The sequence below is a fragment of the Dysidea avara genome, chromosome 13, assembly GCF_963678975.1.
Source record: "Dysidea avara chromosome 13, odDysAvar1.4, whole genome shotgun sequence".
NCBI classification, from domain to species: Eukaryota; Metazoa; Porifera; class Demospongiae; order Dictyoceratida; family Dysideidae; genus Dysidea; species Dysidea avara.
Window position 1 is genome coordinate 4,745,435 of NC_089284.1, and position 15,242 is coordinate 4,760,676.

Here is a 15,242-nt window from a genome sequence, read left to right on the forward strand (position 1 = left end):
TTACTGGAAATGACTTCATGACACTGGCATTTAAAATTGACAGATACTATAACATAAATTGTGTCAGTCATGCATAGCAACCACATCATTAACATGCTTTTCACTCAGCGGGTCACATATTGTGTAGCACACAAAAAGCCTTATATACCGCAATGCAAATAACATAGCACAATACTCTATACTATAATATTTTGTCTGTAGTTGGAGCAGTCAGTTTTAGCAACTGTTGTAGAGCTTCCCCATTTTTATTTTATGGGTGGGCCTTCCACTTTTCAAGATCAAAATACTCCAATAGAGTAGCCTGCTACTCTAGTAGAGCATGCGCTCAAATTACACATTTGCATGACATTTTCTGTCAAAGCTGTTATCAATTCAGGTTATGAGGTTTTTTAATCTTTTCCACATTTTCAAAGCTTCTATGTGGGGTATACCCCCAGATCTGCCTATAGATATAGAGCAAGCCTTTGCATGTATTTCCCTCATAGAAATTTGTCTTTTCTAGCAACAAATAGACGCATTATATTAAGCAAGCATACAATACAAGGACAACATTGCCAACAGGATTGTAGTCCAGTTGAAGACATGACTATATTTACAAAAGGATTTGAGTATTTCGAGCAAATTAGGATACTAGCTTCCAAGAACTGGAGAAAGTTTATGGAGACTTGCTGATATTGATTTTGCTCTTCGTGGGGCATATATTTAAAATTACAAACCATGAACATAGTTAGCTATACATATGGGCTTTCAGATCTCCACTATATGTACAATGATCACAGAAATCTTGCATGTACAGCTATAACTTGATTAATTGTTCTGCACAATGATGAAAGTTCAAAAGAACGCAATAAAATTTATAAGGGGCCATAAAAAGTTGTACACTTACTTGCACCACAATTTCATTAATTGTTGGTCAGGCTCATACATGACAAATGTACGCACAGTAAATTTATGGTAGTAACAATAATCCAGATGTTAATAAAAAGTATATATAGCTCATCTCTGAACAGCCACCCCATGTAAAAACATAAGGATCAGACCATCCATTTCATTAGCTTTTTGGATATGTGAGTGCACGATTGTGTGCAAATGGAAATGTGCAAGAGTACATGTAAGAATTGTATCAGTTCCACTTCACAATACCCGCATGACATTTTTGGTAGTCCTTTAAATCACAACTGCAGGCAAATAACTGTCCACTATTCTCACTATATCATTCACTGTTGCCATAGCACCAATCCCTGTAAACAGTTATGACAAAGCAATACAGTTCACACGGTTCCAAACCAGAGTCTCCACAGACAAGCGTCTTAAAGATGGGGGGTACTTCATGGAAGCCCAACTCCTCACGTAGCACAGAGAGATGTCTAGCTGTAAACGGATGTGTCCACATTCTTGTGTTCATAGCAGGACATACAATTAGTGGTCGAGTCAAATCCCATGCTCTAGCAATACATGTCTATGAGACACATATGGTAACAGCTTTATAATACTTTCTACAGTGTTAGTAGCTAACCAACAGATTGTCACAAATTCCATTAGCTAGTTTGGCTAGTGTATTGGCATCCAATGGAGCTATCAACATTAGATCAGCCCACTTGCCCAACTGTAATCAGAGATGCACACATGTGGAACTACTCTAATATAACAATCACAACCATAATACAAAATGGTACTTTGTGGTGGTACAGCTTATTTTGCCCATGAGGAGTTATACACATTACCTTTGAATATGCTAGTACATGTGCAGTTTCCTTTCAATTCTATGGTTGTAACCACAATACTAGATATGAACACTCCTTTGCCCTACTGGAAATTTGTAGGCATGTTTGTGTGCAAAGAGTTATAATAACACTAGCATTGGTACCTCCCTACGTGCAGGGACCACATTACAGTGGAACCTCAGTTATCCAAACCCCTTGGAACCAGAGGTGGTCCATAAGTCTGAAAAGTCCGTATCTCTGAAACTAACATTAAAATAGCACAATCAAATTTTTAAAAAGTATCAGTATTTCAACTACCCTAATAGAACAGTCACTACTCTAATAGAGCAGTCATTTCCGTAATTCAGATAACTGAGAATCCGGATAAGTGGGGTGATGTTCCACTGTATTAACAACCAAACATTAAACATCAGTGCCATTCATTCCCTGCAGCATGCATGGTGATATCATTCTTAACACCACCATCTTGCAAAGTATACCGAAATGATGGGAAGCATACAGGTACTCCTGAACCTGCTCTATTATGCAGGCTATACATGCAGCATCATTTGATAATATATTGACCACAAAAGACATTAATCTATTGGTACCTACCCTGCAATGCAGAAGTTGTCATATTGCATGTTATATGTTGGGCACATAGCTAATGTAATGGAAACCATGCATTAAATTCATTGTTGCATGTATAATGAATATCCCATCCTGCAAGTACACTGGAATGATGAGAGCATACAGATAATGTTAAACAGCAGAGCTGTGTGTATGTAGATACATAAGCAAAGACAATTGTAATATTATATTCCTAGATGATGAGCGTTTTGTTTGGTGCCAAAATCACTTCAATATGTACAGCAACTGGTGAGAAGGTGTGAACTCAAATGGAATGCAGACAGACAGACACACTGCTTTTCAGCTTTATGTATGATAATATAGATCTACACATTGATTTTTCTGATGGAACTTTAGACAATTAGGGGAATTTAATTACACAGCATACATAACTGCAGATGATTGGTCCTCCAATTTGAATAAAAGCACTCTGTTGCCAAGGCAATTTGTGTGTTAACATAATTGGCATGCATTAATTGGCGCTAGCATGGAATTTTGGTGCTAGAAATGATATAGGATAAATTGTGTATTTTACCACACCCTTACTTTTTGCAAAGACGCGGTGTCAGACTACTTTATCGTTTGAAATGTTGTTGCTATGCCCTTGACATATATAGAACATTAGTTTTGAGAAAGACTATTTAAAAAGGTAGTCTCAACAAACCTGAGGTGATGCAAACTCATGCTACATCCATACATTTTCTACAGTGATTATGCAACCACAGTGACATCAGATATTACCACTCTGAATTACAACTCTTTCTGATGTTTTTCCTGGACTAGATGGAATGCCCTTGCCACCACCCCAGCACTGGCTATCAAGTGCTGGACAGCTGGATAACACCAGCGACTATTAGGAACAAAGGGGATCGGCAAAAGTCTGCCCTCAGAATAGGCCAGATCAATACTGAAAGATGTAGGACATGCACAAGAACGATGACCCTCAAACACATAATGGCTGACCTTAATAGAGAAAAGCAAAATCTACATCTCACCCAGTACAAAGAGCGACTATAATTCATTTCCCGTTTGTCAGCCAACATGGAAGCTAGTTTCTTATACACTGTGGTTGCAGTCGGTCCCATACCTCCACAAGCAGAAAAAACTAGAGAAGAGAAGCAAGCTCTCTCAACTTCTCTCACCTTCTCATGATAAGCTCTTGCTCATTAGTTACATAGCACCAGGACAATGGAAAATATGAATAAGAGCTTGCCAAAAAATGCACACTGCCTATTTGGACCCCAAAACTCCAGGGCTACTACATCAGGTCATGCACCATCCTCCCGATTAGCATACCGTACAGGCTCGCTATCCAGGGGCTGGAGAACAGCCAACATCAGTTCACACCTCACTAAGAAGTTCAGCTGTTAGATTATACAATTCATTGTGGTGAATCGATGGAAAGCCAACACAAGAGCAGCTGAATGCATGTTGTACAGAAAAGGATTTGCCACACACACCATAGGCGGCGGAAAGGGGGGGCTAGGGGGCTAAGCCCCCCTCAGAATGATACCACGCCGAAGTTATCCTTCTTGGAGTGGGGTTGAAGACCGCGATAAAGATCAAGATACTCTAATAGAGCAGTCACTCTAATAAAGCAGTCACAGTATTAGAGCAGTGTGTAGTGAGCTATGTAAGGATGTTTATCAGCTATGGATGTGTAGCTGGTGAGGTGGGCAGCTATTGTCAGCTGGTTATGACCTTTTTTTTTTTTTTTTTGGTCTCACCATACCAAACCAGAGACTAAGTCTGGGTCAGCCCAGCCCCCCCCCCTCATATCAACTACTTCCTCCGCCCATGACACAGACACACATCTGAGGCAGGTTAGGAAACTGTCAACCAAAACTTAGACAAAGAGCATCCCTAGGGCATAGCAACTCTACGTTTAGCAATGGGGAGGGTAGTTAACTAACCTGATGTACCACATTCAGAAGTAGCCTAAAAAATGCACATAAAGGTGAGAGGCAATCAGGGAAATATTTAGCTAAAGCACTCAAGGCATCACAGCGTGAAGACCTTGCCTCATGCTTGCACCAAAACATTTGATCGATATCAAGGGAACAAGCCAAACATTGTTGTCATTTATACTGTAACAAATAGGGAAACAGGCTGTAACTTTTGATCAATGAAAAGGCTTATATTAGACAGATAACAATGCTGCTGTACACTCACCTCGATGTGAAGAACAGGATCACCTCGTTTGGACCATTTCTGTTCAGATTTTACACAGCACAAGTACACACTTAGCTAAATGCAACTACCCACCCATTCGTCTTGGTCACTATACAAGTCAACTGAAAGCTGAGCGGTGTCAAAAAAGTGTTTGGCGTTCTCAGTAGCAACAACGCGAACCTCTACCTGTTAAAGGTGTAACAAGTTGCACATTTATAGACATTGCTTACACCTCAGGTAATTTGTACAACTCTGCGGCTAGTTCAGGAACTTTTAGTGCAGCTACACTACCTGTACACGCCAACAGAATTCTACGAGGCATCTAAATAATGCACAGCAAACTACTATAAATGCGCACCCTATGAACACAGTGAAGTGCACGTGCAGTGCAAAGTACTAGGCTTGCTCGAAAATGTCGGTTGACAGACGTCCCATGAAAAGACAGCGGTCACTAAACGCCTCAGACGCTAGCGCGTTGGTCAGTCCAATGCATTTAGACAGGCGGAACACAGTCACCCTGCCACGAAATGAAACTAAGCAGCTGAAGGGCCTTCCCCCCACTTCTCCGTTACGTAGGTTTGCTGAAGCGAAAGAAAGTATATCTCGTGTATTTGCAAGAGTTCATGAACAGCTTGAAGAGGTTGTGTCATTTCTAGCCAATATCCCTGGTGTGGCACACAAGGTAACCATGACAATATTTTAGCGAGGTTTATTATTTGTGTATCAGTCAGAGGAGGTACATGGACTGTTGAAGCGTACTGATGGCATCAAGGGTGTCCTGGATAGGGATCATATGAACGTTGCATTCTTTGGTCGTACCAGTAATGGCAAGAGCACTGTGATCAATGCACTCCTTCATGATAAAGTGTTGCCTTCCGGGATAGGCCACACTACAAACTGTTTCTGTAGCGTTGTTGGATGCAACGAAGAAGAAGGCTTCCTGTTGACTCCAGGATCTGACCAGCCACAAAATGTGAAAGTATGTTTGTAGTACTCCCTTGAGGCTATACATTACAACTTGTTGCAGAATGTACAGCAGTTAGCACATGCTGTTCACATGGAGCAGAACATTGAAGCTAGTGGACTGATACAAATACACTGGCCAATGTCACGGTAACTTAAGAATGGGCGTTACTATTCAGTGGACTGGACTACTGGACTGACATATTTTTGGCTTTTGCACATTCTATGGTTGGATTTATGGAGTCTTGCTAGTAAGCTAGCACTCTTAGGACACCTGCAGCCTACTCAAACGCTGAAGACTGAGCAGTGGAATATACGAAAACTGTATTTCACCATTCATTATGGCACTATACAGCACTTATTCGATCCTTACCCTGTAATGCTGCAGGCAGTGCAGGGAATGTGACAGCAATAGTTAACCAGCGATCAACTTGCCAGTAGACAATATCCTGCAAGATATCCTTAGAGCAAGCTTGAGGAGCAAGCTAGTCTCGTGTGGCCAGACCTCTAGCTCAGTGCAGGGACTTATCAATTAAAGACTATAAGTGCCCGTGCTGATAGCTAATTAGTAAGCTCCTGCACTGAACTAGAGGTCTGGCCACACGAGACTAACTTGCTCCTCAAGCTTACTGTAAGGATATCTCAGAGGATATTGTCTACTGGCAAGTTGATCGCGGGCTAACTATTGCTGTCACATTCCCTGCACTGCCTGCAGCACTACAGGGTAAAGAATAAGTAGTAGTGGCATAATGAACGGTGAAATACAGTTTTAGCATATTCCATTGCTCGTCTTCAGTGTTTGAGTGGGCTGCAGGTGCCCTAAAGGTGCAAGTTTACTAGCAAGACTCCAATCATAGAATGTTACAAATACCAAAATTATGTCAGTCCAGTAGTCCAGTCCATTGTTCCAGTCCAGTAGTCCAGTCCACTGAATAGTAACACCCCTTAGGAATTAACGTATGCAGATTGTTCATTCCAATATTAGGTGTGCATTGCTAAAAGATGATGTAATTTTGATGGACAGGTACTCATTTTCTTCTTGCGTTTGTTTTTATTATTACATAAACTTCTGTAGTCCTGGAATTGACATGAACCCTAATGTTGACGAGTGGATAGACAAGCACTGTACAGATGCTGATGTGTTTGTGTTAGTCTCCAATGCAGAGTCCACATTGATGAACACAGTAAGTGAATACTTGCATACCAAGTAGGGCCAGCCTGGTGTTTATAGGAAAAGAGCTTCTTTCATCGTGTCAGTCAGAAGCTGTCAAAACCCAACATATTCATATTAAATAATCGCTGGGATGCATCTGCCCAGGAGCCAGACATGGTAGAACAGGTAATAATAAGTTCGAGTCACTATCACACTGGCCTATACTACATGTTGTGTATTAGATCCGTAAACAACACTTAGAAAGAGCAGTGGCATTTCTCACTGAAGAATTAGGTGTGGTAGATAATAAAGTAGCACTTGATCGTGTGTTCTTTATATCAGCTAAAGAGGTATATATTGCTGCAGCGACTATATATGCAACACCCACTAATTTGTGTAGGTACTACAGATGAGGATAAAAGAGGGCCAATCACTCTCACCGTTACCAGGTGTGTGTATCAGTAGGTGATGTAATGTGTGTTTCATCATCATTTTGTTTAGGTGAAGGGCTGGCTGATGGCTATCAGGCTCGGTTTCTAGAGTTCCAAAACTTTGAGACCAAGTTCAAGGCCTGTCTCAGCAGTGCTGCCATACAAACAAAGTTTGAACAACACTACAAGAGGGCCGCCGATATAGTACAACAACTGGAGACATTACTGACAGAAGCAGAGCTGGAGTGTGCTAGCAACTGGTAGCTAACACTTCATTAATAGCGTGCTTCATCTCATATTTGTTATATCATGCAGTCAACAACTAGCTATAGACCTGCACAAGTCTAAAGAGCGTCAGAGACAACTCCATGACAATGCTAAAAGGATCAGAGAAGATGGTCGTAGTGTCGTATCAAGCATAGCAAAGGATGTTGACAAGAAAGTGAGGTCAGTATTGAACAGTGTCACCTCCCAACTAACAGATGTGGTGGACAATTATGATGGTGTTGACTTTGATAAAAATAATCCTTTCCCTTATAAGGAAGTGAGAAGCAACTGTTTTTGTTATGGTATGAAGTCTCTGTGCCCATTACTATAGGGGCTATACAAAGTCATTGATGATAGTATAATTGAACAGTTACGTCAGAGATGTTCTGCAGAGCTACAGATACTACACAACAGTGGACTACATGGTGTAGCAGGTGAGATAGCTACCCTTCTTGTGTGTCTGCATCACTACTCCTGTGTGCTACTAGACACATTCCAAGATGTGCTGCAATTGCCCTCAGAACAGCTGACTAACTTTGTGCATCAAGTGGCCAAGCCAGAATTACGAGACCTGACCAAATGCGAGCACCTGTGTAACACCTTTCGAGAGGACCTGGCCTTCAACTCTTCACTAAGCCTACAATCACTAATGGTCAGTGTTACATACAGTACAAACAGACCATACAGATTATTATGACAGAGGATGGCTCAGAATCTCAATATTGATGTTGCTGGCATGTTAGTGGGTGGATCCAACAATCGCAATTATCTGATACCATTGATAGGCGTCACTGGTTGTGCTCTGGTGAGGGTGGTCTTGTTATTGCGCGTGTTATTACTATGTGTCCCCAGGTGTTAATACGTTATGTGTCATGGCCTGTCATTGGTACCGGCCTGTTGTGTTATGGATTGTTCTATGGTTACGAGAGGCTGCGGTGGACAGACAGGGCACAACGGAGCACATTCAACCAACAGCTGATAACTTACTTGAGAGAGAAACTGGTAGAACAAATATCTTTGACCGGCCATAGTTACACCAGGATCATTGAAAGGTGCATCTCTGACATCATGTTATCTAAGGAATACATGTATGTTGTAGCGACCTAACCAATCAGATTGAACGGTTAAACCATGAGGTGGTGCAGGCCCAAGTACAGGAACTGGAACGAGGTAGGAATTTGACACAAGAACAGAAGAAATTACTAGAATTGCAAGAACACGTTCGTTGGCTGAGGTAATGAGTACTTACTAGTGGATATCATAATGCATGTACTATATTTGTAGGAATTCGTCACGTTTGCTACACACTGATTTGTCAGACTTCCAAGCTAGTTATCTAGTCGAGCAGCAGTTAGACTGATCGTTCTTATAGAATTTTTTTGTACCATATTTATTCACAGATTTCTAAATAGCAGCTACCAATATTTGAAATAATGCATTCAGAAATACCATCTTACAGTATAACGATTACACTTTCGTTTTTACATGCCGGCACGTAAGTTAGCGTTTACACTATCAGCTCGCTCGGGCTGGGAAGATGGGTACGCGGGGAGCGATATTTCGGTAAGAGTTATTCGCGTATTTATTGTGTATATACCACAGTTGCTATGGTGATATAGATACACGGACCGTTCATGAAAGGCTGGAGATCACAACGGTGTGTTCTTTATATGCAGTAGATCACACGAGTTCATTTATACGTTCGCAGATTTTGTATGTACCCACAAGAACTGATCTTGCAGCTACACGGAGGGATGTGTCACGTGCGACAACTACAGTTGCTATCCCATCAATATCTCATAGGTAATGTGTAAACTGACCCTACTGACGTGATATGTCTGTATAGCTAGTCAAGTAGAGTTGTATGTTTGTGATCGACTGCTAGGACATGTGTCACTTTCAACCAATGAGAAATCAACTTTCCGTGTAGGTGTGTGTGTGTGAATGTACTGAATTTACTATCTATTATACTACGTAGCAACGCGAGCTCAAGTCAATCCACTTGGATGTGCACTGTAGTGAGCTGAGACTTTTACTGTACCACAATCATGTCAACCAGCTAAACCTGTTCAACCAGGTACATGCATTATATCAATCAACACACATTTACATCTGCACTTCAAATGTTAAACTCCGCAATGTTGGGAAATTGCCTACATGCATGCGGGAAAAAAAGTATTATTGTGTACCATTTTTCAAAATAGCGGCAGATTACACGTTATTTACGTGTTATTTTTATACACTAGATAGCTGAATTATATAGCTCATGTGACCAAGAATGCAACAATTTTAGACTGCTTTAGCTAGTTACTAACTTACAGAGTTGCTTAGTGGTGGTATTCAGCCATTAGTAATAACAAAATCTCATTGGCATGGCAAAGAAAATGATGATGTTGGTGGGATAAGAAACTTATTTGGCATAATGCTCATTATTAGTAGCTGACCATGACTTGCTCGTTAATGATAATTATTTACTGTTAGGTGGGTATAGTAGCAGTGAATGTTATTGGTAATCACCTTGATGACAAGACTGATGCACTACAAAATGTTAGTGTTTGTACGTTAATGACATGTTGGGTTACCATGGTGATGTTGTCACAGGTACTTAATAGCTACTCCTATCCTACCAGGTGATATCAGTTGTCATGGTAACTAGTGAACAATGATGTACTCTTATAGAGAGGAGAAGGTATCACAATATGATGACCTGGCATTTGCTATTAATCAAGAACCATCCACTGCCGCACTGATGATGCACCTGGAGAAAGCTAAACTAACTGCTATTGCTGGTAGGATGCTATGAAATATGTAATTGCCAAAGTATTTGTTGCATGTAATCCATGTTATTCAGGGGAGCGTTATAAACTAGCCAAGCAGTTGAAGGATTGCATCATTGAGTTGCAGCATGTATGCGGGTGGGGCTCTGATTACACGATTCATGTTGTGTTCAGGTAGGTGAAGTACTGGCCAGTTATGAAGTGCAGAAGAGAGAAGCCATACAGCGTGAGGATTATGACACGGCTGAGGAGAGGAGGACTCAAAGTGAAACTTTCCGTCAACAAGCATACCAGCGACTAAATCTGTCCTCACTGCTGGAGCAGGTTACTGGAAATGCATCACAACTAACCCAGGTCATAGTGGGACCTCAGTCTGTACCAGCTAATGAAACAGCCAAGGAAGTGCAACCAATCAGAACAAAGGAAACTGCTGTTGTTGTAACATACACTCATGATCACAGTCACTATGACAACCAGGACAACCGACCATTGCCTGCTCTTGTTGCTAGTAGTAACAGTGAGGAACAAGCAACCAGACCATCCACACCTCCTGACACACCCACATTACCATCAGGCCCTGAGGAATTGTCTAAGAAGACTGCCCAAGAAGCTGTACCAATCATTGAGGCATTTGGGATGCATACGGTATCGTAATCTGGTTGTATATTGTCTTCACATTTATGCTACATTTAACCCCAGGCTGAGTTGGTATATTCCAAGTATTTCCAGTACAGGAGTGAGGGATTAGATCATGTGAACTCAGCCATGATTGCATGTTCTCCTCAACTACTAAAAGGAGTAACACTAGTACTACAGAGGTTACTAAAGGACAAGGTGTTTCAGGTAGAATTTTCTTTGTTCATGTAATTTTTTCATGTTTATCACAATTCTACAGCTCCCGCACCTAAGCTATCTAATTTTCACAGTGCATCTCAGTTGTTTAAATACTTTGATTATCCAAACACCAAAAGTGACTGCTCAATTAGAGTATTTCGTCCATTGTTAAAATTAATGTATGTTCTATTAGAGTATTTGAACAGAGCTGTGTATACAAATTAACATTTTCATTTATCCTAACATTTTAATCTGATTCTAGGAACAAAGGTTTTAGGATCCATTGTTTTTGATCACTTAACTGTAGGATGTTTGGAATTGTACAACCAAGCATAGCATCTGTATTGATACTGAAATTTGCAAACTTATTAGTATAGATTATATATAGGCCCTGGGATGAGTATAGCACAGAGTGTGTACTTGTAACACAATTTGCACAGCACAGAGGTGTTGGGTTGAATGGTTTCTTTGAGATAGTAAGCTGTTTGATGATGCATGACAATTGTCCCTCTAGTTATATCATATCACTGGATGTATGTATCAGCATGTGTGTGTGTGTGTGCATGCCTTTAGGTGTTCAAAGGAGCTGCAACATTATTAGTGGAGTTATGCTCTGGAAAGCTTCAGTGAGTATCCTTGTCACACTTCTATTCAGTGTTTGATGTACATTCTTACTAGGTTAAGTAAAAATGATATAACAGTTTTGATGGAGAAGGTTTGAACAACTTTAATTGTTTGGTGCACTATTGTATTTATTAGGTTGGACGTGTGCTGCTACGCCGACTTGGTGACAATGTAGGTGATATTGTACTGAATTACTATGACAACACTAACTGCAGACCCCGAGGGTTCGGCAGGCTGCGAGTGAGACACTACAAACACTGACCAAGCTTCCGCTGATTAAAGTAAAGCAGTTCATTGTTGTTATGTGGTGTAAAAGTATTCATGTAATGGTTTTTCTTCCAGAAATGGCAGCTGGTTGATTCGTTACTACTGCAGCCACCTAAACTACAAGTGAGTATGTGTTGTGTTCCATGGTTGGCATCATCACTTGTTGTGACAGTCACCATGGCGACAAACACTTGGTCAGATAGAAATATTGCAAACATGCTTTGAAGCAAACAAGTCAACTCTACCACTGGCAGTAAAGGTAACACAATAGTATACTTCCTCCAGCTTAAGCCATTGTGTCACAGTTGCTGGTACAATGTATGGACCACATTCAACAACCAGTACGTAGTGCAGCCAGTGATGGTCTCCTGCAGCTGTACAAAGTCCATGGTAACACAATACGTCACATGCTGGCTCCACAAGAGGGACTACAAACTGCACTAACTTGGAGGAGACTGTTTGAGAGCTTCGACAGAGTGGATGGAAAACCAACTGCTGCCGACATTGCAGTGAGTAATGTTTGTTGGTAGTGGAGGTGTGATGGTGTATTTATTGTTAGGTCGTTAGGAGACAACAAGAAAAGGAAGAACAAGAAGAGGTATTGTAACTATAGCAGGATAGAGAAAGGGCATGCTTCATTGGTACCTTATACATATAGGCCTATATGCACTTTGGTAGCACAAAATTACAGAAAAAGACAAGAATATGGCTATAAATTATACAATTTGATTTCTTAGTGGAGACCATGTAGAGAGAATAAGATACTCTAATAGAAAGAGCTTCCATTAATTAATGAAAAGTGTGTTTCTTGCATTTGTATCTTCTTATTTCTTTTAGTGTGGTAATTCAGGCAATGAAAAATGATTAAAATTTTAATGTTCAAGTTCTGTATGCAGCTGGGGCTGGCCCTTGTCTTATTTGTTCAATTAGAAACCCTGTTGGTTATGTTTCTACTATGTCTAGGCATGATCAGTTTGAAAGAGCATAACAGGGAACATTGCTCAAAATCATAGTAGGCTATATTCAAAGCACAATAGGTTTAAACGTGGATTAAGTGACTGTTCTATTAGAGTATCTCAATTTCATTTCTGTAAAGTGCAAGTAATCATAAGAAAACAATGACTACACCAATATAGTAAGTTTTTATATACAGTGTTCATTATTTTAGGTGTGCACATTTTAATTGTAATCTTGAAAATCATTCTATTATGCCTGATGCTTTTGGTAGTGTATTGAGCTCAGCATATTTGGCACTATTAACCTGCCTATCTCCTCAAATACTGTGGGTGCTATAGTCAGACATCATAATCACTTCTCCATGTTGTAGCTCAAACAACTCCGGGAACAGCATAAGAAACTGAAGGCACTCACCAGAACACAGTCATCACATGACATGTAAGTTGCCATCTCCACTAGATGGGAGTATTGTATGATGGTAACAGGTGTCTATTCTGTGGGCTTCAGCAGAACATGACCATGGAAGAACACTACCTTCATTGTGCCATGCTAGCTTACTGTAGCTACTGTGGACAGGTGAGTATAAACAAGTCAAATGTGAGTACATTAAAGTGTTCATGCCACACACACACACACACACACACACACACACACACACACACACACACACACACACACACACACACACACACACACACACACACACACACACACACACACACACACACACACACACACACACACACACACACACACACACACACACACACACACACACACACACACACACACACACACACACACACACACACACACACACACACACACACACACACACACACACACACACACACACACACACACACACACACACACACACACACACACACACACACACACACACACACACACACACACACACACACACACACACACACACACACACACACACACACACACACACACACACACCCACACACACACACACACACACACACAAAGTTTGCCCTTAATTTTTGGAATCAGTGTGTTAGTAAAGACTCTGTTCCAAAACTACATACAACAATTCTCTCTTTAGATGGTGGAGGTTAGTGGACTCACAGATCACTGGCTGACTGAGTGCCAACACTCCACACAATTCCACAAGTGTTCCAGATGTGGTGAGGCAGTCCACAGCAGCAGCCACGACGACCACCAGTCCTGTCATTGTAAGCCACTACGTATATGTTACTGTATAATGTTTATTGAGAAACATAAAATCACTATCTTGTGATGGGCTAAAATTTCAAACTGTTACCATTACACTAATTTTTGTCATGTAACGATGTATCTAAACTGTGAGAGGGAAGTGTTTCATGGTGGAAGAGTTTTGGGTGAAAGTTTTAAAATGGCTACTGACTCCATATACTTCTTTCGATTTGTGTGTCTCATTTTCATAGTGTTGGAAAATGACAAGCAGAGTTGTCCACTTTGTCATGTGCAGATCATGGCCAGTGAACAGGTGAGTATCCCTTCCTTAGTTATGAGCCTCTAGTAGATGTTCATGACAGGCATGGAGAGATCACCTCATGGGTGAAGGTGATCATCGCTGTAAAGGTAACACAAAGCCGAAATATTCAACTCATAATGACACTGTACACACTCCAGAATCGTAAATAGTTTTCTATTCAGTGAATAAAAAATATTTTACAACTATACTCTTAAAGGGAAGAGAGGGTTGTACTACACAATATTCAGGGTTTCTTTGTTCTATTTGGTTAACCTTTTTTTTGCAACTACCATTTCCATATTACAAGAGAATATCAAACACCGTCTCAACTGGAACCTGATACATTAGTGTTGGATTATCAGAGACCGTATTCACTCTAATTATAGCTTCTTTGTGTCCGAGTTAATTATTAAACTATTAGTTTTTCATCCACCAAAATACTGAATATGTCTTACAGTTAGCACTATACACTTCAGCTTTGATGTGTTGTGGAGTTGAATCTGTTGACAGCTTAGCTTCCTGAGTAAGTGATTATAGTAGTGTCTATCAGAGGGAGGAGAGAAAATTTTCCCAAAGAATCTTAAGACTCCCTCCTAAAATTGTGAGTGGCACCACACCACATGCATTTAGGTTAAGCTTATTGCTCTAGGTATCAAATAATTATGACCAGTATATATGATGTGTCACACAATTGTGTGCATGTATATATGTACAGCAAAACCCGATACTATATCATGCTGACTGATACTATCTCCGTATCTTACTCCGTATTTCTGTCTTTACTCCATCTTGGGAGCATTATTCAAATTCTGTTTAAATTTGCACACTAATGGGAAACTGCTATGACTCTGTAGTAATCTATGGTACGTTCACGTTGAGCTGAATCCTCAAAAACATTTAATAACTCATGGATGCAATTACACACGATCTTGAAATTTGGCTCATTTGTAGTACTGCTTGACCTGCTAAAAATAT

At 40.5% G+C, this 15,242-nt stretch overlaps 3 protein-coding genes across 5 annotated transcripts; 2 read left to right on the forward strand and 1 right to left on the reverse strand.

Annotated features, from left to right (window-relative positions):
* Positions 1-843: 843 nt before the first annotated feature.
* Positions 844-4,868, reverse strand: LOC136242337 (phosphopantothenoylcysteine decarboxylase-like). The gene is made up of 6 exons (XM_066033746.1): positions 4,738-4,868; positions 4,599-4,691; positions 4,506-4,544; positions 1,517-1,606; positions 1,288-1,459; positions 844-1,241 (listed from the first exon to the last, which is right to left on the reverse strand). Exons 1-6 carry the CDS (start codon positions 4,825-4,827, stop codon positions 1,168-1,170), a joined length of 558 nt encoding a protein of 185 aa, XP_065889818.1. The 5' UTR covers positions 4,828-4,868; the 3' UTR covers positions 844-1,167.
* LOC136242336 (mitofusin-2-like) lies at positions 4,840-8,765 on the forward strand. The gene is made up of 16 exons (XM_066033745.1): positions 4,840-5,187; positions 5,233-5,484; positions 5,533-5,618; positions 6,454-6,492; positions 6,544-6,652; positions 6,700-6,807; positions 6,864-6,971; positions 7,022-7,070; positions 7,123-7,312; positions 7,368-7,596; positions 7,651-7,753; positions 7,808-7,971; positions 8,020-8,124; positions 8,172-8,371; positions 8,419-8,553; positions 8,604-8,765. Exons 1-16 carry the CDS (start codon positions 4,918-4,920, stop codon positions 8,677-8,679), a joined length of 2,223 nt encoding a protein of 740 aa, XP_065889817.1. The 5' UTR covers positions 4,840-4,917; the 3' UTR covers positions 8,680-8,765.
* LOC136242335 (centrosomal protein of 104 kDa-like) lies at positions 8,740-14,473 on the forward strand. 3 transcript variants are annotated; one of them, XM_066033743.1, is made up of 24 exons: positions 8,740-8,882; positions 8,939-8,976; positions 9,028-9,122; positions 9,166-9,245; positions 9,298-9,396; positions 9,801-9,866; positions 9,921-9,949; positions 9,999-10,108; positions 10,171-10,226; positions 10,271-10,741; positions 10,796-10,939; positions 11,504-11,556; positions 11,609-11,645; positions 11,690-11,725; positions 11,770-11,835; positions 11,897-11,944; positions 11,994-12,080; positions 12,127-12,330; positions 12,381-12,419; positions 13,149-13,216; positions 13,264-13,354; positions 13,857-13,986; positions 14,218-14,279; positions 14,329-14,473. In XM_066033743.1, exons 1-24 carry the CDS (start codon positions 8,805-8,807, stop codon positions 14,431-14,433), a joined length of 2,292 nt encoding a protein of 763 aa, XP_065889815.1. In that variant the 5' UTR covers positions 8,740-8,804; the 3' UTR covers positions 14,434-14,473. The 3 variants fall into 3 exon arrangements, 2 of the variants coding, with proteins under 2 accessions (XP_065889815.1, XP_065889816.1); XM_066033744.1 differs by having other exon boundaries at positions 9,205-9,245; XR_010694516.1 differs by lacking the exons at positions 14,218-14,279; positions 14,329-14,473 and having other exon boundaries at positions 13,289-13,354; positions 13,857-13,930.
* The last annotated feature ends 769 nt before the right edge of the window (positions 14,474-15,242 follow it).

Excerpts from the sequence above, each read along its gene's own strand:
- LOC136242337 (XM_066033746.1), bottom strand. The coding sequence starts at position 4,827 with ATGCCTCGTAGAATTCTGTTGGCGTGTACAGGTAGTGTAGCTGCACTA. Across the intron at positions 4,692-4,737 it reads AGTTGTACAAATTACCTGAG|GTAGAGGTTCGCGTTGTTGC; the intron begins GTGTAAGCAATG and ends CACCTTTAACAG. Across the intron at positions 1,242-1,287 it reads GCTTGTCTGTGGAGACTCTG|GGATTGGTGCTATGGCAACA; the intron begins GTTTGGAACCGT and ends AACTGTTTACAG.
- LOC136242336 (XM_066033745.1), top strand. The coding sequence starts at position 4,918 with ATGTCGGTTGACAGACGTCCCATGAAAAGACAGCGGTCACTAAACGCC. Across the intron at positions 6,972-7,021 it reads TCTTTATATCAGCTAAAGAG|GTACTACAGATGAGGATAAA; the intron begins GTATATATTGCT and ends TAATTTGTGTAG. Across the intron at positions 8,372-8,418 it reads TACACCAGGATCATTGAAAG|CGACCTAACCAATCAGATTG; the intron begins GTGCATCTCTGA and ends TGTATGTTGTAG.
- LOC136242335 (XM_066033743.1), top strand. The coding sequence starts at position 8,805 with ATGCCGGCACGTAAGTTAGCGTTTACACTATCAGCTCGCTCGGGCTGG. Across the intron at positions 11,945-11,993 it reads TGCAGCCACCTAAACTACAA|TCACCATGGCGACAAACACT; the intron begins GTGAGTATGTGT and ends TTGTTGTGACAG. Across the intron at positions 14,280-14,328 it reads AGATCATGGCCAGTGAACAG|GCATGGAGAGATCACCTCAT; the intron begins GTGAGTATCCCT and ends TGTTCATGACAG.